This window comes from Protomyctophum bolini (genome assembly GCF_963924005.1).
Source record: "Protomyctophum bolini genome assembly, chromosome: 9".
Taxonomy (NCBI): domain Eukaryota; kingdom Metazoa; phylum Chordata; class Actinopteri; order Myctophiformes; family Myctophidae; genus Protomyctophum; species Protomyctophum bolini.
Window position 1 is genome coordinate 37,248,765 of NC_137870.1, and position 25,749 is coordinate 37,274,513.

Here is a 25,749-nt window from a genome sequence, read left to right on the forward strand (position 1 = left end):
ATGGAATGCATCTTCATAACAAACCTCAACCTGTCACATCATAGAAGCACATGAATTGCTTCCTTCCTCTTCAGTGTTTGACATGGGCACATCTTTCACAGAGCTTTCTACCTGATGGGCTGTGGTTATTATATGCCTAAACCCAGCACTATAAGCCCTAAACCTCACAAAAACTATGCCTAAACCTAACCTGAACACTAACCTCACAAACACTAACCTTAACCCTAACCTCAGCTCACAGAATAACAACGTCAAAACCACACCCACCTGGGCGAAATCTCATGGGAAAGAGTGAGTCCCATGGGCAGCACAGTGTGGCTATGAATGGACATGTCTGTTATACTTATTTCTATGCGAAATACCTTGAAATAAATACAAGATAGGGCGCTGATGGTCGAGTCGTTGAGGCACCACGTACCAGATATTAGATAGGCTCTGATGCAGCCTGACAGCAGGTCCCGGGTTCAATTCCTGAGCCCGGGGGACCGTCGCTGTGTATCACTGCCTGAATCTTTCCCCGTTTCATGTCAATCGGCCACTGTACAATCAATTAAAGACAGAAAGGCCTCCCAAAATATCATAAATACACCATGGAACAATATTTTATGTATATGGACTATAACCTACAATAGAAGTTAATAATCATGTATGCATATGTCTTCCTTTTCACATCAGAAATGTTTTTTAGAATTTATAGTGATGTTGTTTCTGTCCTCGGAATGCCGTGTAGTCATCAGCCTTGTCAGTTATAATTTTATTGTTTTTGTCTTTTTCTTTGAGTTATGTTTTGTCTCCTTTTATTGTAAGTCTCTTGTTTGTATGTTTTTTTGCTATTTTTTGTCCGATCTGTAATTTTATGGTTAATCATTACTGAAATGCTTTTATGCCAAAAATCATAATAAACAGATGTTTAAAAAAAAAAGAAGTTAATAATAATTTGACATAATATGTAAATATAATTTCAACACCGATATTATTAATGCAATGATGCGTTTATAGCCTCATATGTGCCTATTCAACCTCATTGGACAGACAGCATAGGTAGGTACGCCAATTATTATGAAAGGAATGCGTCTTGTACTGTTGATAACAGGTCAGCGCTGCATGGCACATAAAATCCTTAAATACACCCACCCATGTGTGTGTTTACACCGTCTCAAGGCTGGATTAACAGGGCTTTCCTTTAGACACAAGAAGAAGAACATTAAATGCACAGCCGACCTACATAGTGAGCGTTCATGTACTCCACCTTCCAAGTAACCTCTTCATGAATCATGTCGCCCTCTCTCTCTCTCTCTCTCTCTCGTCCTGCTCCACTCAAGCAAGATGGGATCAAAATTATCTGTCCTAGCTGAGGCAGAGAAGCACTTCACCCACAGCGACATGCCAACCATCATGCAGTCACAGACGGACAAGAGAACCAAAACATCACTGGGTTGTTGTTGTTGTGAGGCGTTCAGAAAGAGAAGAGCAAAAGGACATAAAGGCCACCTTTACAGATGAGTTATGTTATATAGCTTGCCCTATAGAGCGTCGCAGTCCCGCCCCCTTTCATGACGACGCCAGGCCCATGAAATGCATTTTTCCCATAGACATTTCAAAACATAATTATTTAAAGACCTTTTAAGCGTTGTACGAAGCCAACTCTTGTCGTGACAAATCATGACAACACACACAATATTTTGGACCAAACAAATAATTACAAAGAAGAAAAACAAATAAAAAAAGTGCAGTTTTCTTCTTCTTTCTAATTATTTGTTCAGCCCGAAAATGTTTGTTGTCATGATTTGAGTTGACGTAAACGTCTTATAATAAATACTTTCTGAAAGGTCTATGAGGAAAATGAACAGGGATTTATTTTCCGGGTCTCTCGAGGGGGCGGGACTGCGACGCTCTATAAGGCATAGCAGTAGCCGTGGTTATCTGGTGGTTCCACTGAAAAATCGTCCATTAAATTAAATTTACTAAAACATTCATATCAATTATTTTAAGCCTAGAATCAAGTCATCCAGGATCCTGGTGAATCATGACCATAAACATTTGACCATGACCTTTGATTCTGTGAAAAAAAACCAATTCAATATTGAATTATATGATATATTACAAATACTCTTTGTTCAGCGTTTTTCTTTTTTCTCCACAGAGGTCTACCCTGGCCTTCTGTGAGACGTTTCCTAGGTTTCTTTGCTCAAAGAGCAGCTGTAGGCGTTCCTGAATGTGGGTGCATATCTGCAGCATGAAGGTATATTTAGTGTTGTAATAATCCACATGGACACTGCACTGGCAAAGATGGCACAATACACAACAGAGCTTTCTCTACAGTATACTGTATGTCCCGACTACCGTGTGTCTTTTTTTCAGGCAGACTGACAGACTGGAAAAATATGGAACGCCTGAACACACACAATCCCCTTTTCAATAATCAGCACCTGTGACCAATTATGACAAAATAATATTGTAGAGCAGAGTAGAGAAGAGTATGAATAGGCCTAAAGGGTCCAACCCCCCCCCCCCCCCCCCCACACACACACACACACACACACACACACACACACACACACACACACACACACACACACACCCCACCCCTGAGGAAACCTGAGGACCACTTTGAGAACCACTGAGTTTACTTTAGACAGTTGCAGAAATCCTTATTCCAAAGTACAGATTAGCCACTAACAGTAACTACAACCATACAGTAACTCTCACTCAACTACAGCCATTGGACAGCTGCAATAACTCACTTAACTACGGCCATACAGTAATTGTCAATTAACTGCATTTACTAAAACAATCATTCAAGTACAACCGTTAAGACTGTTGTTACAGCCTAAATATTCATCAGTCAACGCAGAATCAATGGTCTTGAGCTGCACTCCAGAATAAACATAAACATGTTAACACTCTTGATAGAAAATCTGTTTTTTTTTTTATATCATCGAAACTTGTATGTATCACGCAAACAGTGTGACATCATCTCAAGGTCGTGTTTCTTAAAACAATGACGACAATCTTCAGCGGACACCCCGGCTGAAAGATGAGGTCATCTTTGGATGACAGAGGAGCTGTGTTTTCACACGGCCAGTCCCCCTTTATCTGTCTCTGCAGACGGACAGAGCAGAGACTGTGAATTCAGGCCATATGCCAAGTGTGTTTGCCAAGAGGGACAGTATATCAGACAGACAGCTGCTCTCCAGGCAGGGACATCTTGCAGCCGACAGACATGGCAAATGCTGCTTCTTCACTGTCGGCTGCTCATCAGTAAAACGCTCACCTCCAGGCTGTTAGGAAAACAAAGCAATTACATATTGTTTAGCCAGGGGGCGGCTGGCTAACAATGTGGAGTCAGACAATTAATTAGCGTCCCGCACGGGCACAGAACTGCTCTTGACACGGGTTTGACTCCAGTTCGTGGCCTGTGTTGCGTGTCATTGAATTGTTCTACCCTGTGCCTCATTTTTCACTGTCTTGTAGAAATGCCTTCAAAATAATAACTTTCCTTTACTGTGTACAGTATGCCACCCTGTTCATGTGCAGTCACACCCACACAGAAGGTTTATCACTCTAACATCTTTAGTAGCCTAGATAATTCAGATATAACTAAACAGAACACCCAGCTCAGTATAGGCCATCTATGAGACTCTACTATTGTATCTAAAGGATGTCAGTAGTTAGGTAGGTTTAGGCCCGGTCAGTCTTGAATATCAGTATCTGACTGACTGACTGAATCACAATATAACATGGTCTTGGAGTGATACAAAACCTCTACAGCTGCAGAACTCAGAGTGCATGTACTGCAGTTGTACTAATATATCACATGACTTATACACAGAATAAGTCAACGGTATTCCCACAGGTGGTGTGATACAACCACCTTACACTTGGGTAAATATAACCCCCTACCAGACTTTGCACAGTGACTGACTGTCTGTCCCAGAGCTGGTGTCAGTTTGCCACACCTCTCACTGTGATGACATGAGGTGAAACGTTTATTCATTAAACTATAGAAATAAGAAATGCATGAAAATCAGACCTACTTTTTCAACTACAACCATCCAATAACTGAACAAAACAACCTCAGTCACTATTCAGGTCATGAAGATGGAAACAACTCACACACATATGATATGATCTCAAGAGAGAATCGTCCTCCAGACTAGTAGTTTCCCTAGCTCAGCCTTTTCATTTTGGCTTAATCAGGTACAGTAGGTACAGTATGTACAAGTGGATACTTGAATGTGAAAGCTTGTGGGCATTGAAAATAAATCACAACTCAGTGAGTCAACTACGACTAAGTACAGACCCCCGAGGCTCCATGCACAGCTATGTGTGTTTACAGTGCAATAATAATAATTACACAACGCAATCAAATCATTGACTTTGGCTTTAGCAGCAAGGCTCCTTTCTTGCATTGACATTATTTGATGAGCACAGACCTGTCTACACATTTCCTGTTTCCTTATGTTTGCTTACAGCGGTAGGTTGGGGTGAAATCGTAGTTTTCTTAATAATTAAGCTATTGGATTCTACTGTACTGAATAAAATGAAGATATTATTAACCATCTTCTTGACAATGCCTTTACCTTTAACAGTTAAAACCGGGAAAGCATCCGTGCCATTTTCGATTTTTGCATTGGCTATCAAAATAATAGCAGACATACAAGCTCACAGCACATCACTATGGTACATCTGCTATTCGAAAAATCTTGAAAGTGCAAGAATTACTGATGTAGATGCCATTTGTATTTTTGCAGACCGTAGGTCTTAATGGGTTAAATTGGTACAAGTCTACATTTCACTCTGCCCGGGTGACATTTACAGCGGCCTTCTCTACCTTGACACAGGGTCAGTGAGACAAAACTGGACTGTATGGACCCCCCCCCCCCCCCAAATAATGTCACTACAATGTCAGAGTGTACACACACACACACTGCAGCTTTAGACTCGGAACCGCCTTCGTTCTCTCTCTCACACACACCCACTGTGTAATTACAAACAGGACGCACAAAATGCCTTCTCGCAGAGGCACGAAAGTCACATAAAACCTTCTATAAAGGACATTGTCTGAGCAGCGGGTTTCATTCAAAACTTTTCCAGACAAGCCTAAGACGTCAGCCCCCCCCCACCCGCCCCCTCCTTCGACAGCCCCAACCTAACCCCACCCCACCCCACCCCCCTGCCCACGCTCTCCCTGTCTCTCCCCGAGATTACGAGACAAACAAACAATGTGGTTACCATGGCGACCTCTGCTCCGCGCCAGGAGACGGCATTTTGTTGGCCAACTAGCCGAGTAACAGACGGTTCAGTCGGTGGCTTTAACTGTCCGCCGTTACTGTAAAGTCCACCTTCAGCAAACAAACGCACTGATTACGGCCTTCTCTTCATTCAGTTAGCCCGCGCTTTACTGTGTTTGTCTGGTAAAGCACTGCACATAAAACTAATAAACTATAGTGTTGACAGATGGCGAGTTACACTATTATGTAGAAACATGAAAATAAAGGTTGTTAATGTATCACTACGTGATATCTACAGTACCCGTGTTTGTGTCCATGTGTGTGAGTCCGTCTGTATATTTGTCCCAAGTATAACTGGGGACAGGCACTGTCCGAGCGATCAACCTCAAACTTGCTGTGTGTGTGTGTGTGTCGCAGATCGCCCGGGGCTGTGTTTCCGTTGTCCAGGAGAAGACAAATGTGTCTCTGTCTGTCCGTCTGTCTTTCTGTGTCAGGGGAGCTTACCGTCAGTCGTCAGAGGTCTACCGTGACAAATGAGTCATAGCAAAAGTTGCACACATGTGGAGCATTACAGCAGCATTACATACAGCAGTGTGTCTCTAACATTTCAATGGCTTTCATTGACCATTGCTCCGATCAGCGCAATATAGGACTGGAAATAGCCGTGAAAGTCTAGTCTACTTAAAGGACCACTTCACCCATTAATGTCATTTTTCAAACTAACTTTATATACATACCTTGGTCCCCACAAATGCTCAAGATGGATCTATTCCTGTCTACTCTGTCTTCTTCAGGGGAGGAGTTGTTTCATTAGTGAGGATCAATTATATGAAGATAAGTAGGGATGTCCCGACTCTTTTCGTTCCCAATCCGATCCGATCCCGATACCACAACTTCTGTGTCCGATACCAGAGAATGTTATTTATAATAATAAAATAAAAAAAGAAAATTACTTATTTGATCTCATGTTGTTAATAGCAGACTCCTCACTCAAATGTGCACTTGCAGTTTGGGCAACTCGAAAGCAAACACCACATGCCCCAACACTTTATTTACCTGCCATAGTGTCAACCCCTTACCCCTGTAGCAGAAAACAAAGCAGTGTATGGACTGTGGATGGGCTGCTCTGCTGCCGTTGTTAACTCACCAGTCTCTCCATCTCTTGCTCGCGAAGGCGCTCCTCCCGCTGGCGCCGGTGATACTCCAGGAGCTCGTCTTCGTTGTCGCTGATCTCCGAGATGCTGTTCTTGCGCTCCCTCATCCCGGGGCGGGGCCTCCCCCCCAGCTCCTTGGCCCCCGCCGACATCTTCCTGTGGCTCCTGGGGCTCGCCATGGGGGAGGAGGGCAGAGAGCCCAGGCTGTAGGCGGGGGAGAGGACGTTCCCGAAACTGGCCTTCCTGCACCCGCCGTCGCCGTCCATCGGCGGCAGGGAGGGGGAGGAGGGGCTGGGGGCTCGGACGAGCCTGCCGCCGAACTGCTCCTCGGGCGGGGAGCCGGCCTTGCGACGGAGCCGGGGGCTGTCGGGGACTAGTAGCTTGCCTGGAATCAACGGACTGTCCGGGGTCCTCAGGGTCGGAACGGTTCCCGGAAGTGCCCCCGGGAGCACCGGGATTCCCCTCCGAGCCATGGAGGGGCTGAGCGGGGGGAGCTCCCTCATGCTGGCCCCCCCACCTCGGCCGTCCCCGTTCAGCTCCAGGGTCTTTCGGGCCATGCGGGGGCTCTCGGGGGGCTGCAGCATGCGAGGATGCTGCTGGAGCTGGGAGCCGTGGATGATATGCACGATAGGGTCCAGGGGAGGCTGGAAGGCTCTGCCGGGCTGCGACAGCTGCCGGGAGGGGCTGGAAGTGAGCGAGCGGTCGAGCAGACCACCCTGGTCTCTGAAGGGGCTCGCAGGCCGGTCCTGGAGCACTGTCTTGGTCCTGGGATTGGTCGGGGACGATGCGCAAGTGGGGAATTTGGGAGTGAGTCTGGGGCTATTTGGCACAATGCTCCTACCACTGAGAGATTCAGTGGAGGAGAGTAGGTGAACCTGGCGGGGGCTTTCGCTGCCATCCTGGCCCAGTCCTCTACGGCCTGCCTTGGGGCTCAGAGGAGCCTCCAGGAGGGCCTTCCTCTGAAGCCTGGGGCTTTCCTGAACCTTCTGAAACCCGCCACCGCCGCTGTGGTTAGGCAATACGGTCCGTGGCTGAGGGACGGGCGGAGGTTGGGCGCTGTAGTTGTAGCTAGAGGAGCGGACAGGCACTGGAGGGAGTGAAGCATTCTGGTCCTGGGGTCCTCCGCCGAAAGACGGGCTAGTTATGCTCCCACTGCTGGCAGCAGAGGGGGAGGAGAGGGGGGAGAAGGGAGGAGAGGTGTTCTCGTAGCTAGAGCCCACGGACATGGCCCCTGGGCTGGTAGGAGGGGACAGATACCTCCCCCCTCCGTTGACCATGGGGGAGAGGGGAGAGTGGGGGATCGGTTGTGCCCCGGGAGGCATTCTGGCCTCCGAAGGCGAAGGCTGGGGGTCGTCCATCACTAGGGAGTCCATGATGTCCTGGAGGTCCTTCTCGATAGAGCTGACAATGGCACTGTGCTCAGACTGGACTCTCTCTCCAGGGATCGGGGGAGACTGGGCCGGACTGGGCTGGTGATTCCCATTGACCAGGCTCTGTGAGTCTGCAGGAAAGCAACATCAACACACAGGTTATTATTAATCTATTGCATAGCACACTGGCACCCAGAAGTCACAGTCAAATTGCATATGTGTATCATACACACCTAAATGAATACTTAGAATACATCAATGAAATTCCATTTGGATGTAACGGCCGGGATTTGAACTTGGGGTCTCCCGTGTCCAATATCTTAACCACTAGACCAAAGGCATAATCCCTATGGACTGGGGGAGATATTAAGACTTTTGAGGCCATGATCAGGCTCTGAGCTACTCTGCTACACTGAGCAGATACAGAGCAAAAGACAAGATAACATGTTGCTCTTACAGCCCCACTATTCAATGTTATATAAATGTAGAGCGGGGCTGAATACAATATTTCAATCAAGTACCACGGTTCCACTTCATAAAAGGGACCTGAGCTCTTCAACACGAGTGCTTTCAATGACTCTCCTACTATAGAAGTGGCTTCCACGGCTAGTCGTGGTCCGACATGGAGGAGACAAGACGATGAGATAAGCGGAGGGACCGAGGGAGGGAGGAAGGATGCAGGGGAACAGAGGAGCAGAACAGCACAGATCTGTAGTGTGGATAGGGAACAGGGGAAAATGTGCCGGTATAACCCAATTACCATGTGGCCCAGAGCAGCACAGGACACAGCCAGGGTAATCTAATCTTCACTGTCTCTCTCTAATGTCAACATAGTAGATTATAAAGCGGGCAAAACGGACATGACAACCACGTGGGGAGACTCACCACCAAGGACAGGTCTCCAAACTGGGATGGGATGGGATTCGGACCCATCTTTATTAGTGGAAAATGAATTCAAGTAAAAGTGTGGTTATGCTGAAACTTGACGATGGATTTAGTGGTATAAAAAAAACGCTGAGGGGAAACAACATCAGCGGAAAAGAAAAGTACAATAATATAATCGCCATATTATAAAGCAAAAAAATAATAAAGCCTTGTGGAATGGAATATACTGTACAGAATAGCTGCCCATGAACAGTTTTTAAATTTCCTCTAAGTGCCCCCTGGCAAAGACACGTGTCTATATTTCAAAACTGCTCTAAAACATAGAAGCTTCATAAATAATGCATTCAGCTCTGCTTGTTCAACAGGGAGGAGAATACAGTGGCTCTCTGCCCTGGCTTCAACAGCCAGTCCACCATAGTTTCTCTGTTAAATGACAGCTTGTCCACAATCAACTCGAACAGATGTCTATCCATGGATGGAAGCAAATGTCACATTAACATCTGTCGGTCAATTATTATGTCGGTTGATCACAGGTAATTAATAGGGCTACAGTCGTGTGATTCAAAAATAATAATAAATCAAATTGGGGACGATGACAGTTCGCAAATAAATATTGCAATCGTTTTGCGGTGGAGACCCTTTGCAATGATGTCATGATTTGACGGGTCGCTCCCAGCGCTTTGGCAATGACTGTAATTGAGTCGGGTACTCACATGCACGAATCAAAACGCGATCCGATCGCTTTCATCATAGCAGTAAAATGTACATAGTACAGTAGCGGTGAGGAGACACAGCCTCCATCGCTCGGGCCGGGCTCCACTAACCGACGCCCGGGTCCCGCTTCTTCACAGAGGGACCGAGGCTGGGAGAAGCACTGCCCGACTGATATGTCATCCAGCCAGCCGGCACAGCCAGCAACACACCGCTACGGTACAATCCCATAGCCCAGAGAGCGCTGCTTTTACACAGTTTTACTACACAGTCTTTAGCTCAGGTCTAGTTTAAGACCTTGTACACATGTAAACTCGTTCATATATGACCTAACATTTAACTAAATTAATACATACACACATACTTCATCAATGACCTCACAGATAAATAACGTGCTGTCAAAGCAAGCAGCCTACATTTGTCATTGTAACATCAGTCGGACAAATATTTGACTGCCTTTCTTACTACTTTTTTTTTAACTCTATGGTTCAAACAGTTCATTTATATCAGAGAAGAGAATTTCTGTCAAAAATAACAGAAAGATACACTAAACAGTTGCCTGACAACCAAATAACCAATCACAGCGCGCGTGTCTCTCCAGGCTATGGGATCTAGGACTCCGTTCCCCTCCCTTTCCTGCTGTGACTGCATAGTGTGACTGACTGTCATGTCTTAAAGGGCCGTGGCAAGAGTTGGTGTTGGTGGCAATAGATTTCACATGTCATGATGCTATCCACCACGTCCTCCTCCTGTCTGACAGCATATTGAGTCAGGTTTTATAATAAAAGTCACCAGCTTTAAAATAATTTGACATTATGTTAAATTTGTATGACTTCAAAATCAGGACAGTGTTCACATTCACTACAAGCTCAAAAACAATTTCTATCCACAAAATGTGTGTAATTGCTTTGGTAGAGGAGACCAAATATGGGGATCGTTGCAGTTGCAGACAGTTCAACAACCCTTTTAGGAATTACATTTTTACAACATGAATAGAATACTCACTGCCACTGGAATCTCTGTAGACTAGACTCGAGCAACGAGGACAGGACAAGACAGGACAGGTCAGACTGACTGACCTACTTAGCCGACCGATCGACTGACTGACTGACTGACTGACTGACTGACTGACTGACTTTACTCAAAATAGAATAATATTTTGAAAATGTTAAGTGCTTTTGATTGTGGAATAAAAATGTATTGTCATAGTCTGGGGTTTTTAATTAAGTCTTTCAGCTAATAGACTCACAAAAGTATATTTCCATCTATTGTAAAAAATAAAATAAAACTGGCAATTAAATGTGAGTCTTCTTTAGCCAAAGCAGAAGCTCACATCTGACCGTTCCAAAGTCTAGACTTAAAGTCAGCTAGGGCATGTGGATTCTGTTGCAACATTCTGTAGACTTTATAATGATCTGCCAGCACTTTTTAAACATCACTTTAAACTGCCATAACACATGCCTTTTAGCCGCAATTTGCAACACTACATTATTTTTATAATGGGATGAAATTAATCTAGAGTTGCAATACCCGGCCTAAATTGACAGCCCATTGATCCAAATTGCATTTCCGATCTGCTTGTATTAAACGACGTTAAACTCACCAACATTGCAGCTGTAGGGAAAGCTTGAATTATCCTCTTTCAAACTGCAAAGCGTTTGTTTTATATTAATCCACTGTAGACATGTTATGAGCTACTCCTGCATTATGTGCAAATTCGAAACAGGTGGTACGCAGGGCCGTTCAGTGACTTTGACGAGCACTTCCGAACTCCAAAACTTAGAAAAAGAATCACCTGCATAGAATTTCTTGACAGAAAGTATCTCATAACATGTCTACGGTGGATTCTTATGAAACAAACACTTTGCAGTTTGAAAGAGGATATTTTAAGCTTTCCCTACAGCTGCAATGTTGGTGAGTTTAACGTCATTTAATACAAGCAGATGGGAAATGCAATTTGGATCAATTGGGCTGTCAATGGAGGGTACTGCAACTCTAGATTCATCCCATTATTTAAAAAATTGAGTGTTGCAAATTGCGGCTACATGCCTTTGTCATTTCTCAGCTTCGGACATATATATAATATCATAGCTTGCGAGCTAGTTTGGGCATTACACTCTACAAACAGTGTTGAGCCATGACCATTGTGTCATATGCTGACGTGGAAATCAGCTGACCAATTTGGCGGTTTATTACTTTATTTAAACACACCTCAGGGTGTCGCTTTCAAAAAGTTTACCGCAAACACAGAATCGTCTCAATCGGCTATAGCGTAATCGGTTCAGGAAAGATGCTTATCTTTTGTACACAAGAAAATTTCTTCACTCTGGGACCCTGTTTAAAAATAATTTGGTCACCGGCAATACAATTAAAAACTTTCTTCCATACACGTAAAAATGTCTCCGTATGGACGGGGCCTGCCCTGTTCCCTGGTTTGTTGTATGCACCTGTTTGCTCCCAGCTCTGCTAATAGTTCTGATCCCCATGGGGGGTAAGGTTGTTATCTATCTCCCTGCTCTTAATGCTTAATGATGGCTGTCTAACTGTGCTGCCGGAGAGTGAGAAAATGTAGCAGATAAAATATTATTATTCACACTTGCATATTTACATTCTATATGAATACATTTTTTCAATCTATTTGTGAGTTATCTGACTGAAATGGCATTATTGTTTACATTTTGTCAAGACTTGCCTGAATAATTTAGTCAATGTTTGCTAAACATGAATAAGTCATGGATGCTAAAGTTGATTTTCATACCATATACTTATTCATTGTGGTATTACTGAAATGAATGGCAATGGCATCCAGTGAGCAGCGGTGGCTCAGCTGGTAGAGCTGCTGGATGGGAACGGCGAGTTTCCCAGTTCGATCCTGGGCTCCCCCAGAGTTAGTGTTGAAGTGTCCTTAATTGAGCAAGACTCTGAACCCCTAATTGCTCACGATGTGCAGGTTTGTGAATGACTGAGTGTGTGTGTGCGCTTTGGATAAAAGTGCTATATTTTCCATTTAGTGTCTTCCTTGAAAATCAATCAAACTACGGTTGGAAAATGGTTGTCAGTAGTCTAAGATGAAGACAATGCAGTTGTGTTGTTGGTTTGAAATATATATCAAGTACGAATGAGTCATATGGGCCAGACCATTGGTTATGGTCCTTTAAAACAACTTTACCGCCAAGCTACTGCTGTCTACCACCGGCTCAACTTTTACTGTCTGCAAAGAATTGCATTTTGCTTTCAGTTTCTAAAAGTTATTAGGTTTTATTACAAGTTATTATTGAAATCAAAGACACGTTTTATTACAAGTTATAATTTAGATCTAAAGCCTTTATAGTCTATCCAAGAAGATATGACTGAACAATCATTTCCAGATAGCATCTGGACATTATCCTACCACTCCCAGATCGTCGAAGCGATAGAAGCTGGTTTAAGCACAACAGGAACGCATAATTGAGGAAAATTCTATGTTTCTAAACAACGGAAAGCATTCATTACACTACAGAGCCAGGAAGTCCACAACACCCAGTAAACATGTGAGCTAAACTCGTCTCAACAGAACATGGTAGGCAGTGACAACAGGATAAGGAGGAAATAACAAGATACTGTCAGTGATCTGTCTGTGTGTGTGTGTGTGTGTGTGTGTGTGTGTGTGTGTGTGTGTGTGTGTGTGTGTGTGTGTGTGTGTGTGTGTGAGATGTCCAGAATGCATAAACAAATGCATGCACAGTCGCACACACAAACACACACACACGCAGTCACGCACACGCACACACACACGCACACGCACGCGCACAATCTTGCTGCAGATAACTTTGCCTGGAGACGGGGAGGAATGAGCTCCTCATAAAACATGCATGGTGTGAACTGAGGCACCAGCCAGGCACCACACAGGCTGGCTGCCATGCTATGCTGTGCTATGCTGTGCTGTGCTATCATATCTCAACAACCCCTCCAACCCCGGGAACAGAGCGAAGGGGTTATGTTAATGGGAGGCTGACTGCGTATACAGGCACCTGTAAAAGGCCAGGCCTCCCCTGTGGCTGCGCCTGGCGGCCGCTCCTGCAAGCCCTATACAGGACAATCTGACCATTCATCCACACGGGCCACCGCGCACAAACCAGGAAGTTTGCACTCTTTTAAGGCGTACTGTTACTATGACAACAGGTCAAGTGTGCCTCTGCTCACATAAGGCCTGTAAAAAATAACTCTCACTTCAATGTTTAGGTAACACTGCACTTCTGCCTACAGTGACTGGGTTTCTTCTGATTCATCATCTTAAAATACATTAAATTATGATGGACCCATAATTTTCACAGCAGATATTTTGACGGCTACACACAAATGAAGGTATAATAATGTTGAGTGTGAGTGTGTTTGATTTAGGTGTTTTTGTGTGCCAGCATGAAGTTAATTGTACAGAAGCATGTTGGTGCGCACAAGTAGACTTAAATGAAACACACCTAAAAGGGACATTTCACCGTTGGAAGAAACTCCAGTCACTCAATGTTAGTATACAGTATTTGAAGTAAACAGTGGCACAATTTGAAATTTGCACTCTTATGGCCAGAAAAATAATGTAGTCTTTGTGTTCTGGATGACTACAATGACCATAATTCTTTGCTGCACTCACCCCACCTTGTTGAGAGGGGGGGGGGGGGGGGCTGTCTTACTGAGACAACATGTAGTCCAGGAAGGAAGTGAGACCAGTGTCTGTGACGTTACAGACACTTTGAAATACTAAAATATCTAAAAACTCATATTACCCACATAAAACCCCCCAGGGAAGTGTTTCTTGTCTCCCAAACATCATTAAAATAAGACCTGGTTGCAAAAGGGGTGAAGTTGCAACATGTGAGTGAGTGAGTGTGAGTGTGAGTGTGTGAGTGTGAGTGTGAGTGTGAGTGTGTGAGTGTGAGTGTGAGTGTGTGTGTGTGTGTGTGTGTGTGTGTGTGTGTGTGTGTGTGTGTGTGTGTGTGTGTGTGTGCGCGTGTGTGTGTGTGTGTGTTTCAGTACCTGTACGTAGTCTGTAATCTCCAGAGGTGCCCCTCCCTCCAGAGGACATCATGCTTTTCATCCTGAACGCCTCCTCAGGGTGGTTGAAGCGGAAGAAGGCGGACTGTCCGAAACACAGCATACAGCCTGGAAACACACACACAGTCAACATTAAGACAGCAGCGTGGTAGATCCAGAATAGGACTAAGGATTTATAAAATGGTAAATGGTGCATTTATATAGAGCCTTTATCCAAGGCGCTTTACATAGATTGTGCATCAATTCACCCATTCACACACACATTCATACACCGATGGCGGCGGAAACCATGCAAGGCACCAACCTGCACCTCAGGGAGCAATTTGGCGTTCAGTATCCTGCTCAAGGACACTTCGACACCAACTCTGGGGGAGCCCGGGTTCGAACAGGCAACCTTGCGGTTACCATCCAGCCAAATGAACAAATAAAATAATAAACACTCTACCCCTGCGCCAACGCCGCATTTATATTCTGCTAATTTCCATGAAATGAACAAATAAGATAATTTCAAATAATAAAATAATATTTTAAGACCAACTCTCAAGTTCATGATTATAATACTAAGACAATCTGATAATATGCATCCTCCCTTCAGCCGTACCACTCTTAGCCAGTTCTCCATAAAAGTCAGAGGTTCTTTACTCTGGAATTCACACATACTTAATGCCAACTCCTCATCTTCACTCTGTAACTTTAAACATAGATTGAGGGCCAGCCTCTTGAAGCAACCCTCTCCACGTAATGTAGCTTCATGGTGCACACTCTTCAGGTTGAGTTGGCCCTTCTTGCAATATAGCAGCCTAGGTGACTCGGACCGATACGCAGAAAATGGATGCTGGGGTTCATGTTGTCCAATTAATATATTCTATTGCACAGTATTGCACAGTAGTAGGCCTATGTCATGGTCACGTAGTGCAGATGAGCAAAGTGGTTAGGAGCAAAAATCAAGCTTGAAATCGCTGTTGGAGCTCAGCCCTCTTGGTGGAGCGATTCTCGATCAACAAGCCAAAACGTTTTGTGTACTCAACTGTTTTACCCACCAATGACGTCACCCGTTACTATGGAACCTGGAATTGTGCAAGAGGCCTATTGCTTTCCAGCAGAATCAATTCCTTTCTACTGCGTCTCTCCTGTAGGAAATTGTGTCAGCATTTTAAACAGTTTGTCTAAAATGATCAGAGTGGACTGAAAGCCCCAGCACTGTGTGTTCCGTTCTGTCATCACAACACAAATCCAACAACATGAGGGCTCAGGGTGCCAGGGACATGACCAGGGAATGCCACCTTGCATCTCCTTCACTTAGAGACCAATCGGTCAGACAAACATTTTACTTAACGTAACACCGTTTATTTAATATCCAATCTAAAAGTTCATAACCTCAGCCATTTTCGCCCATGCAACACCACGGTACAAGTATAAATAAACCAGGTTTACATGGTTAACTTCATTTATTTATATCATATTCTCTCTCCCTCTACCTCTCTCTCTCTCACACACACACACACACACACACACACACACACACACACACTTGGAAGATTTCATCTGTGGTTTTCTTCATCCGCAAAACACACTGAATGCTGTAACTCTAAAAGCAGTGTTATTTCTTTGCCAAACAACATAATTACAGTGTATACCGTTTTATACCAAACTAACAATAACTGGTCAGTGACAGAGCGAGCAATCGGATACAGTGATACCTGGGAAAACTAATCACTACCGGTGTTAGCATTGCTAGCTTGCTAAACATTATCTTTGCCTCAGTGTGGACACTTGTTCTCAATCGTACTATGATTCAACATCATGATTCATGGGGAATACGCAGTCTCTGAGTGTTTTCATGATTCACGTAGAAAGACAAAAAGCTACACTCTAATCTGATCTCGAGCAGACACACCACACCAACAATGATACATTAAACTCTTCACCTGGATTACCGTACTCACATATTATGCTACACGTCAAGCACACAGGACCAGGTCAATGTCACCCACTCAGTCAAGTCGACAGACATAAATACACATCTCTTATCAGCCACCATGTGAGCCAGGAGCTCAATAAAGCGATAAGATAAGCCATCAGACGTTCATTTGCTGTCTGAAATTAGCTCTGTTGTTGTCCTGCTGTGGTGTGATTGGACGTTTTTGAGATAAACCCAGTGGCCTGTCATCTGATCAGCACTGAGCAGGCTGCCCAGTGCCGCTAAACAGAGATATAGATCTGTCCACTTCAGTCTTCAACAGGACACATTTATATCTACCTATCATTGCAATTTATTTCTGGCACAATGCAACAACAAAAAAAACATTGGGCCCATTCGATGCCAATAATAATATCGATATTGGCCAAATTGGTCAAGCTCTAATACTTTTAATAATAATAATAATTTAAAAAAATTAAGTAAATTGTATTCAAAGAGTATGACATCATATGCAATTTTCACAGAAAGAGAATACGACTCTTAGTTTTTTACATTTTCTCCCACAACTCCTTTCCCAATCCTCCCCACCCACCCACCATCTTTCCCCACGAGGCCAGACATACAAACAACATACAAACACAGGTATGAAACCAATAGGTTGAGTACAAAACAATACACACAACATACAGTATACAGGTATAAAACCAATAGATAGATAAGATACAAAGAAAGGGATCACATGGTTATGATGAATAAACAACTTCAATGGGGGGTAAAATAAGATTAACAATAATACAAATAAAAGCTCTAATACTCTTTCAATGTCTTTATGTTCTCCTTTTCTGACATCCAGCACGAAGCCTGTGAGTGTCCAAAACTTTAGCTCCGACTCCGTCTGTCTCACTAGCTTCTGTCTCTCTCTTACTGAGTCACATACCCGGTACAACATGATCTCTGTGATTAACACCAGCAGTCAGTCACACATCACAGCCTCATGCAGCAGACCCACCATTAGATCCCATAGCTCAGTCAGGGGGTTACGGTCTAAACCCACAGTGAAGTCCGTTGAACACATGTGGCAAATTAATCATGTAGACTTGCGCTTGAGCAACCCAAAATACTGTATGTCACAGTGACATACAAGAAGATGTGATTATAACCACTTACATCCTATATATACTCCGTTGACCGTGGTCCCCCAAGGGTCTATACTTGTTTGCTTCCTTTTTGCCTCTACACCAAATCTCTTTTTTGGCAAATGTTTGTTACATTTTCTTCACCTAATGCCAGTCGCCTATTATGTCATGACCAGAACAGGGATTTCTATAGGGTTCATGACGTTAACTTGCTATCAGGCAGGAGTGCTGTACACAGTAAACTGTGTACAGCACTCTGCGTTTGTTTATCCATTTGCGAGTCCATTTGGTTTCCATTTGTACTCTCACAGAGTTAAATGAACACCAAGGATTTGACCGTGTAGCCCCCCCCCCCCCCCCCCCCCACAGCTCTCCACTCAGAGAGGCTGCATGGTAAAGAGCCTACGTGACAGTAATGACAAGAGACTCTCAGCACTGATGCTACTGGCAGCTGCCACTCAATACACCCCCATTTCCATCCATCCCACCCCAAGGGCTCAGACTCACAGACCTCAGCAGCTATAGGAGGGTGTGTGTGTGTGTGTGTGTGTGTGTGTGTGTGTGTGTGTGTGCGTGCGTGCGTGCGTGCGTGCGTGCGTGCGTGCGTGCGTGCGTGCGTGCGTGCGTGCGTGCGTGCGTGTTCTGTGACAGTGACAGGAGAGGGGGTGTTGTCACGGAAATGGTCAACAGCGTGATGTTAGGCCATGGCGTCATGTCACCCTATAAAGTATGGCGCATAGAAGCATTGAAGAACAATATTACAGGTAAGTATTTCATACTATAAGTATCTCATACTGCGAGTAAGTATTTGGAATCATATAAGGAGGTACAGTACCTAGCTAAAACACTGGGCTCAAGCTACTGACTATAGTTCACAGCTCCCTCCACCTAGCGCCTGAGGCAAAATACAGATCCTTAAACTATTCCAAACTATAAGGCCTCTCCAAACAAGGGCCCTTATACATTTCACTGACAGCTTCATGCAAGTACAGGAAATCTTAGTTACAGGGGGCATTGTGGATCAGCCCGTGAGGATGATCAGCCCGTGAGGATGAGTCAACGAAACAAAGACGTCTCTCTGAAACACCTGAGAAAACATTTCTCACAACCACCAGGGAAATCATTCTCAGCTTCTCCTGCTGTTTTTGAAAACGTACGCATTATAAGCTTTCTATTAGTATTACTACATATTTTTCTAAAATGAAATGTACCAGTACACATTCTCCTGTGTCTATAGCTGGGCATGACGTTAAACTGCTACCGTCGTCGATGTACAGTAGCAGGTACAGTGGATGCATTTTCAATCTCTGTCCTATGGACTATTGTAGCTTGTATAAAAGAAGGCGCCGCAATATTTGGACCATATTCACATGGCGTCCATCTTGCCATTAATGGCAACTTACCCCTTTGCTTTTTCCAATTCAAAATGCCAACATGGCCACCGTGTGAATATGGTCTATAGACCGGCGGCCTTCCAGTGGTGCAGTATCATGTCAGTCCGCTGTCGGTATAGCAGTGAGTGGACTTACAGGCCCATGAGAACAACTACAGAGAGCGCTTTAACACCAAGCAACAGTGCAAGACTATAAAGAACTTTGTTTCTTCTGGTGATCCAGCCTATAGTATAATAGAACATATACTCCCAGTCTGGTTGTTGGAGGGTTTCGACGACTTGGGATGCCCAAAGACGAGGCAGAACGGCTGGAAAAGTATTGTGCTGCTTTACTTGTGCCCATGGAGTGACATGTGTGTTGTAGGCCTACCATGAGGACCATGTGTTTGTGAAAGTATACCTTTACTTAGGATACTGCACCTAAAATATTTGTGTCCCTGTTATGTTTTCCCTGTGTGTGGACATTCATAAATTGTTAAACTGTGTGTGTGTGTGTGTGTGTGTGTGTGTGTGTGTGTGTGTGTGTGTGTGTGTGTGTGTGTGTGTGCGTGCGTGCGTGCGTGCGTGTGCGATATAGGTGACAGTGACAGCCTGACAGGAGAGGCTCAGCCCGTGAGGATGAGTCAGCGAAACAAAAACGTCTCTGAGACACATGAGAAAACAGTTCTCACAACCACCAGGGAGTTCTTTCTCAGCTTCTCCTACTCGCTGTTTTTCTCTAAGTCCACCACATTAAAGCCAACAGCACATTTACACGTACGGATTATAAGCTTTCTATTGGTATTACTACATATTTTTGTATTCTGAAGACGGATTTGAACTCGACCGTCACGACTGGGTCTGTTGAGTTGATATTATTCAGGTTTGTTCTCATGATTACAGAGTATGTGATAAAGTTGGATATTATTGCCAAGCAGAGAAAAACATGGTGAAAACTGACATTTTAGCAGAGTGTGATTAATATTAATAATACTGGAAGGGCAAAAATTGACTACGCGTGAATAACAAATAACAAAGCAGGGTGGATTTTATGGCCTGCTGCCCAATACATCATTTATTTCACAGCTAATAGATCAACTTTTACCACCTTCATGTCATCATTATAAACAAAACGACAACAGAACACAATGATTTTGTTGTGAGCTTGTAGATCGATGCGCTATATTGTAAATTTGTACAACAAAGTATTAGCCTATATATATATATAAGCTTAAGCGGTTGAGGTTTCTGTGAAAGACTCCAACTACCGGCAGTCCCTGGGTGCCAATTAGCGCTCATCAATGCAGCTGTTAAAATGCCACCAGCCCCTTCACCGAGATGGATCCTCGACTGCCTCCAAACACTTGACGATGTGTCGACGAGACAATAGTTTTTGACACAGTAGCTGTAGATTTATGGTCCTGTGAGACTCTGGGTATTTATCAAGGTTCCCTGGGAACCTTTTATAATATGAGGACATGCTAACTAGGCCCATGCATCAAATACTTGGGTGGGTGGAAGAATTACAGGACTTGGCTTCATAAATCATACACAGTCAGTAGCCTGCTCTATTCATTAGGCTGCACGATAGCACCCACACAATGTTCATACAATGAAACCCCAGCTGCTCGCTTTATAATGTGCAAGAATGAAAGGTAGAGTGTAAAAGACAATAAACAAGCTAGGCTCACAACACAACCTGCTCATGTCTGCAGCTTTGTCGCCTCAAGGAGAACTTTGCCACGTTTTGTTATCAACCGACATCAATCAACCAGTAGGTTACTTATCAAGACGATGCAATCGACCTACTGCATGTATACTGGAGCTTACTGGCTGCGATTACACGGAAGTGAAATAGATCGTGAAACTGACTTACGTGGCCGGTTAAGACCGATATGAGGTTAGGGGACTTGCGTGGCAGGTTAAGACTAATATGAGGTTAGGGGACTTGCATGGCAGGTTAAGACTAATATGAGGTTAGGGGACTTATGTGGCAGGTTAAGACTGAGGTTACGGGGGGGGGGCACGATGGCACAGTCGGTAGTGCTGTCGCCTCACAGCTAGAACTTTAGAAGGTCCTGGGTTCGATTCTCGCTGGGAACGCTACATGTGGGCGCTGGGGGCATGCTCAGGGCAGGGTTGGCGAAAGAGCCTTTCTGTGTGGACTGGTCAGAATAACGTGTTTCTTCCACGTGCTACGTCCAGCCGGGGAAACTCTCCCCATGTCAGGTGAAAAGAAGCAGCTTGGTTAGGATTAGAGTTAGGGTTGGAGTTTAGGGAGTAATTGTCAGACAACGCGACCAACTGTCTGACAGTACAGCAGGTACTGTACCAGTATGCACATTTTGCACGTAAGGTTCGCATCAGTGAAGACGTGTAATTACAGTCAATGATAGAGCTACACACTGCAGAATGAACACAAAGGAAGTCGAAGGGCGATGAGCATGTAATTATGGTTTGTGAGTTGGTCAGGTTACTTCCTTAAACCTGCAATCCATAAGTTTGCTTTGTGTGAATAAAATGTTATTTTGACCAGTCTGTATGGTAGAGCCTGTTAACATTATATAACTAAAGTCAGGTCAGGAAGTGCACGCACATCCCAGGCTAATTCAACGGGTGCTTGAACACAAAAAGAACAAACTACAAAAGAAAGAATAAGAATATTTTGGGGAGCTTTCAAAACGGTGTGCAGACTTATTCTTTCTTTTCTTCTAACATAATATAACTAACACAACAGCAGTGGTGTAGCTGCTGTTGAGAAGTGTATATCCTGTGGTCGGGTAGGAGTAGGACCAGTACTGGTAGACAACAAGGTATTTCATGAAATGCAATACTAGTGTATATTATCCTCTACCCAAATACTGCATGCTTTCAGAAATTGGGGCTTGCGCAGGAGAACTGGCCGGGTTTGAGTCACTGGTAGGACATTAAAGTAGATTTAACCTGATTTTGTAAACGTCTTAATACATTTGGGTACGAATATTTCTAGGTTACATATGTTACAGAAGTGTTCATAACTTTGTTTGTCAGCAGCTACCCTTTCGACAGACTTGCGAATACAATACACTAGGAAGGATTTTAAAACAGGAACAATGTGTGTTTTTTGTTTTCTTTTACTTTCTACTTGAATGTCTCTTCCTGAGTCCCTTGGTGGTCTGGTGGAAATGTAGTGAATCACTTGAAAGGCCTCTTTATCCTGGGGTTACATTCCCTCTACTGATCTGAGGCCACGTGAGGGTCAAATCATTTGACTTAACAAGGCAGAAGAGAAGGACATGAACTTGGAGCAGACAAGGTTAGACTCTCAAGTTTCCTTTCAGGCTAAGAGGGTGGTCTTGTTAAAGAGACTTATATTTTACAGCTTCATGTTTATTTTACCTAATTACAACTTATAGAATAAGATTAATAAACTTCATGTTGAATGTTAGCAACTAGTTGACTGTTTCACCCCTAGACTCTGTCTAAATTTGGCTAATGAGCATCACATGTCCCACAATTTGACAAGCAAAGTAATCCTCTGAACTGAGAAACGATAAATTTCCGAATAGCTTTATACATTTACATAGAACTCTTTTTAAACCCTTCAAAACTTCAAAAACCTGTCATCGACGGAGTTTTCGGATTTAACAGTAAAGAAACACCTGCACCGGGTATTTGGAATTGTCTTATCTTAATTATATGCTGCATACAATCTCAAACACAGCAGAAGCTTTTCTTCAGAAGACTATTAAGGCTTCTCTGACATTTCAGGATGCTTTCAACAACCAGCAACATGGAAAGAATCCCTTCTCTCAAGGGCTGAGCTGACCAGACCTCCTCAGAGTGATACACGCAATATATTCCAGCGTTCAGAGACAGCTAAGAAGTGTGAGAGAGAGAGAGAGAGAGAGAGAGAGACTGTCTCAACCTCTAGTCTATACTTTAAACTCTGGCAGTGAAATATATGACACTGCCATTTCAATAATTAAAATGTTTGAAGTCATGCAGGAAAGGACGTCAGCAGTCGGTGACCGAGCACAAGATGACATCGTGTGTGTGTGTGTGTGTGTGTGTGTGTGTGTGTGTGTGTGTGTGTGTGTGTTGTGTGTTAAGGTAAAGTACAAGAGAATGTGTGCGTGGGTGGGCAAAAGAACACACATACATGCTCTGAACTCCTCCCAGTTAATCAGCCAGATTGATCCGTCAGCTCTGTGGGGGAGCTGAGCTTCCAATAAGGGCTAACTCCTGCCCCTCATCTCACTGAGTGCACTCTGGGAATCACTCCAACAGTCACCTCCGTTCAGCCCTGTCACCTCTGCGTCTGCAAGTTCCCTGCATGCTTTCCACCAACAGTAGACCATCATATTCTAATAATGGAACCAGTAGTGGATGAAGTACTCTACTGAATTGTTTTTATTTAAGTAAACGTATCAACACCACAATGTAGAAATGCTCTGTGTAGTTACTGTAGTAGTCCCATTTCACAAGTTCGTCATGGCGAAAGGGCCTTTCTGTGTGGAGTTTGCATGTTCTCCCCGTGTCCCCTAGGGTATAGGTAGTACTGTAGGTATACCCTCACAAAAACATGCAGTAATCCTGGTCTCTATACTGTAAGGCTCAATTACCATTCCTTTAAAGAAGGATATGTGAACTAAAATACTCCTTATATTAGGAGTTACGGCGTCGGAGTAACTGTAGCATCAACACAAGGCATGAGAAGCGCATCTATGGATGTCCAAAGGGAAACGTAAAGCACTTCAACACATCGGCAGATACACCGGAATCCGGAATGCTTGTATTTAAACACGCTCGCCCTCGTTTCTTTCCGCTGACCTCATGCCGACGGCTCGGTGGGGTGCTTCTTCTTGTGTTCTTGTATTTGTTTAACCGAGAATAAGGTCAGAAATAAGTTTAGGGTTAGGCATAGTTTTACTGGGGTTAAGTTTAGGGATAGCGTTAGCTTTTGGCACCGTTTTACTGAGGTTAAGGTTGGGAATAAGGTTAGGTTTAACCGGTTTAAGCATAGTTTACTTAGGTTACGTTTAGGAATATCAGGCTGAGCAGTTCCGCCGGCTGTACGCCCAGGGCCAGTTGGTAAAAGGGTGAGATTGTTGGTATCCGATACAACGCAGAATCCCTACTGTATATGTAGTATACAGTATATGTACCCAGATAAAACTTTGGTACCTATCACCTAACCTTGCTGTATTAGTCAGAGAACAATAATAGAGAACACATTTATAACTAGCGCTATCAACATTTGAAAAATGTCCTGTGCTGGTTCCCTCCCCGATGTGATTTGATCATGTAGTCCTCATGCACCCCTGCCCCCCCCCCCCCCCCCTTTCTGCCTCTGTCTACTCTTGTAAGAACTTAGAAGTGTTATTTCTCATCAGAAGGAGACATAATAGAGAATATGACCTCATAGGCCACAGCCATCCAATTCCTGAAGGGAATGTTCCGAGTTATGAAAGCCGTTCTTTATATACTGTAAACCAGGTTGTAGAGATGGAAGAAACACCAGCTTCATTCAAATCTTATCTGAAAAGATGCCTCTGGGAGGGGGATTATTCTGTTTACACAAGCAATGGTTTGCAGACGAGAGAGACCACGGCAACTTCATCTGAAAAATGCTTATGCACCAAATATTCCATCATTTCTCTCTTTTCCTGCTGTGGTTTGGTAATACGGGGGCCATAAGAAGTTTTTCCAATACCTTGGGTTTAGCCTCAAGGACACATCCAGGAAGATGAGATCAGAGTCTTGGGAGGAAAGTTTCAAATTCTGCTTGCATGACTTCACGCAGACACAATTATTCAAATCAGACTCCTACAGAGATAAGACGGACTCAAGATGGAAATGGAGGAGGATTTAAACCCATATGACATTATACTGTAGGTCTATTACACAAAGTGGCCTAGCCACTAGGATGTTTCATTTACACTGTGGCATTATTGTAATTATGGTGTAATTCACTGACTATTATACCATTATTATTGTTATCAGGCCTGCTAAAATAATCACTGAAGAATTATGAGTTGGAGGAACAGATTATATCTGGTGTCATTTAACAAAAAGGTTAAAGTTATACTTCCAATCCAGAGTGTATAAAACATAATTTTTGTGTAATATGTTAATACAACTTGTCATGTGGTTGGAGGTGGTCTCACTGTGTCAACAGTGGTTGACAAGTGGTATTGCCTGAAGCTAAAAAAAAAGTGCTATATCTCCCCTAACCAAGCAGGCTCTCTGTGAATCCCGGGGAGGACATTTTTATTTAGGGATTGCAGCTTTAAAATTTGACAGGCTGATTTAGATAGAAAGTAAAATTGAGTGTACATAAAAGGTACAGTTTGGTACTTTGAAAAGATACGCTTGGAAAAATGTCACATGCCACTTGAATGAGCTGAAACTGTGTTTAAGAAAGCATTAGAGCTATTGACAGATTGCCGATGTGCTTTTTCTACAGGGTTGTCAGACAAAAATGTAAAAAGAACCACCACTCATCTTCTGAAAAAACTTAAGTGAGGTGCTGGAGTCACAAAGGGATAATGAAAGAAATAGGGAAAAAAGGGAAGCTCTGCACACTCAGCACAAAGTATTTATTTTGCAAGCTTTCGGTCTACTTTTGGGAAGAAGGTCAGTAGCGAAAGCTTGCAAAATAAATACTTTGATTTTGCGCAGATCAATTTTTATTCATTTTTTTTCCTACAGCGTTTTCAAAAATGTGCAGAAAAGTTGTTAACATTGTGAGCTTTTACTTCTTTGCACCGCAACCTTGACATTTTCACTTATGTTATGCATGTGTCCTGTGGTTAAAACTCTCCACACAATTATGTGACCTAAAAGACACCATCCTTATAGCACTTTGCAACATGGATCAATTTACACTCATTCTCTCTGCAAAAAAAAAACATTCTCACCACCAAGATGTACAGTAGTACTATTTACACCGAGTT

General features: G+C 43.7%; 1 protein-coding gene across 1 annotated transcript in view; it reads right to left on the reverse strand.

The window, feature by feature from the left end:
- The window catches only part of phldb1b (pleckstrin homology-like domain, family B, member 1b), a 78,088-nt gene that overhangs the window by 39,512 nt on the left and 12,827 nt on the right, over positions 1-25,749 (reverse strand). The window contains 2 exon segments of the mRNA XM_080772378.1: positions 6,382-7,889; positions 14,365-14,490. Coding sequence (XP_080628504.1) covers positions 6,382-7,889; positions 14,365-14,490 — 1,634 coding nt within the window.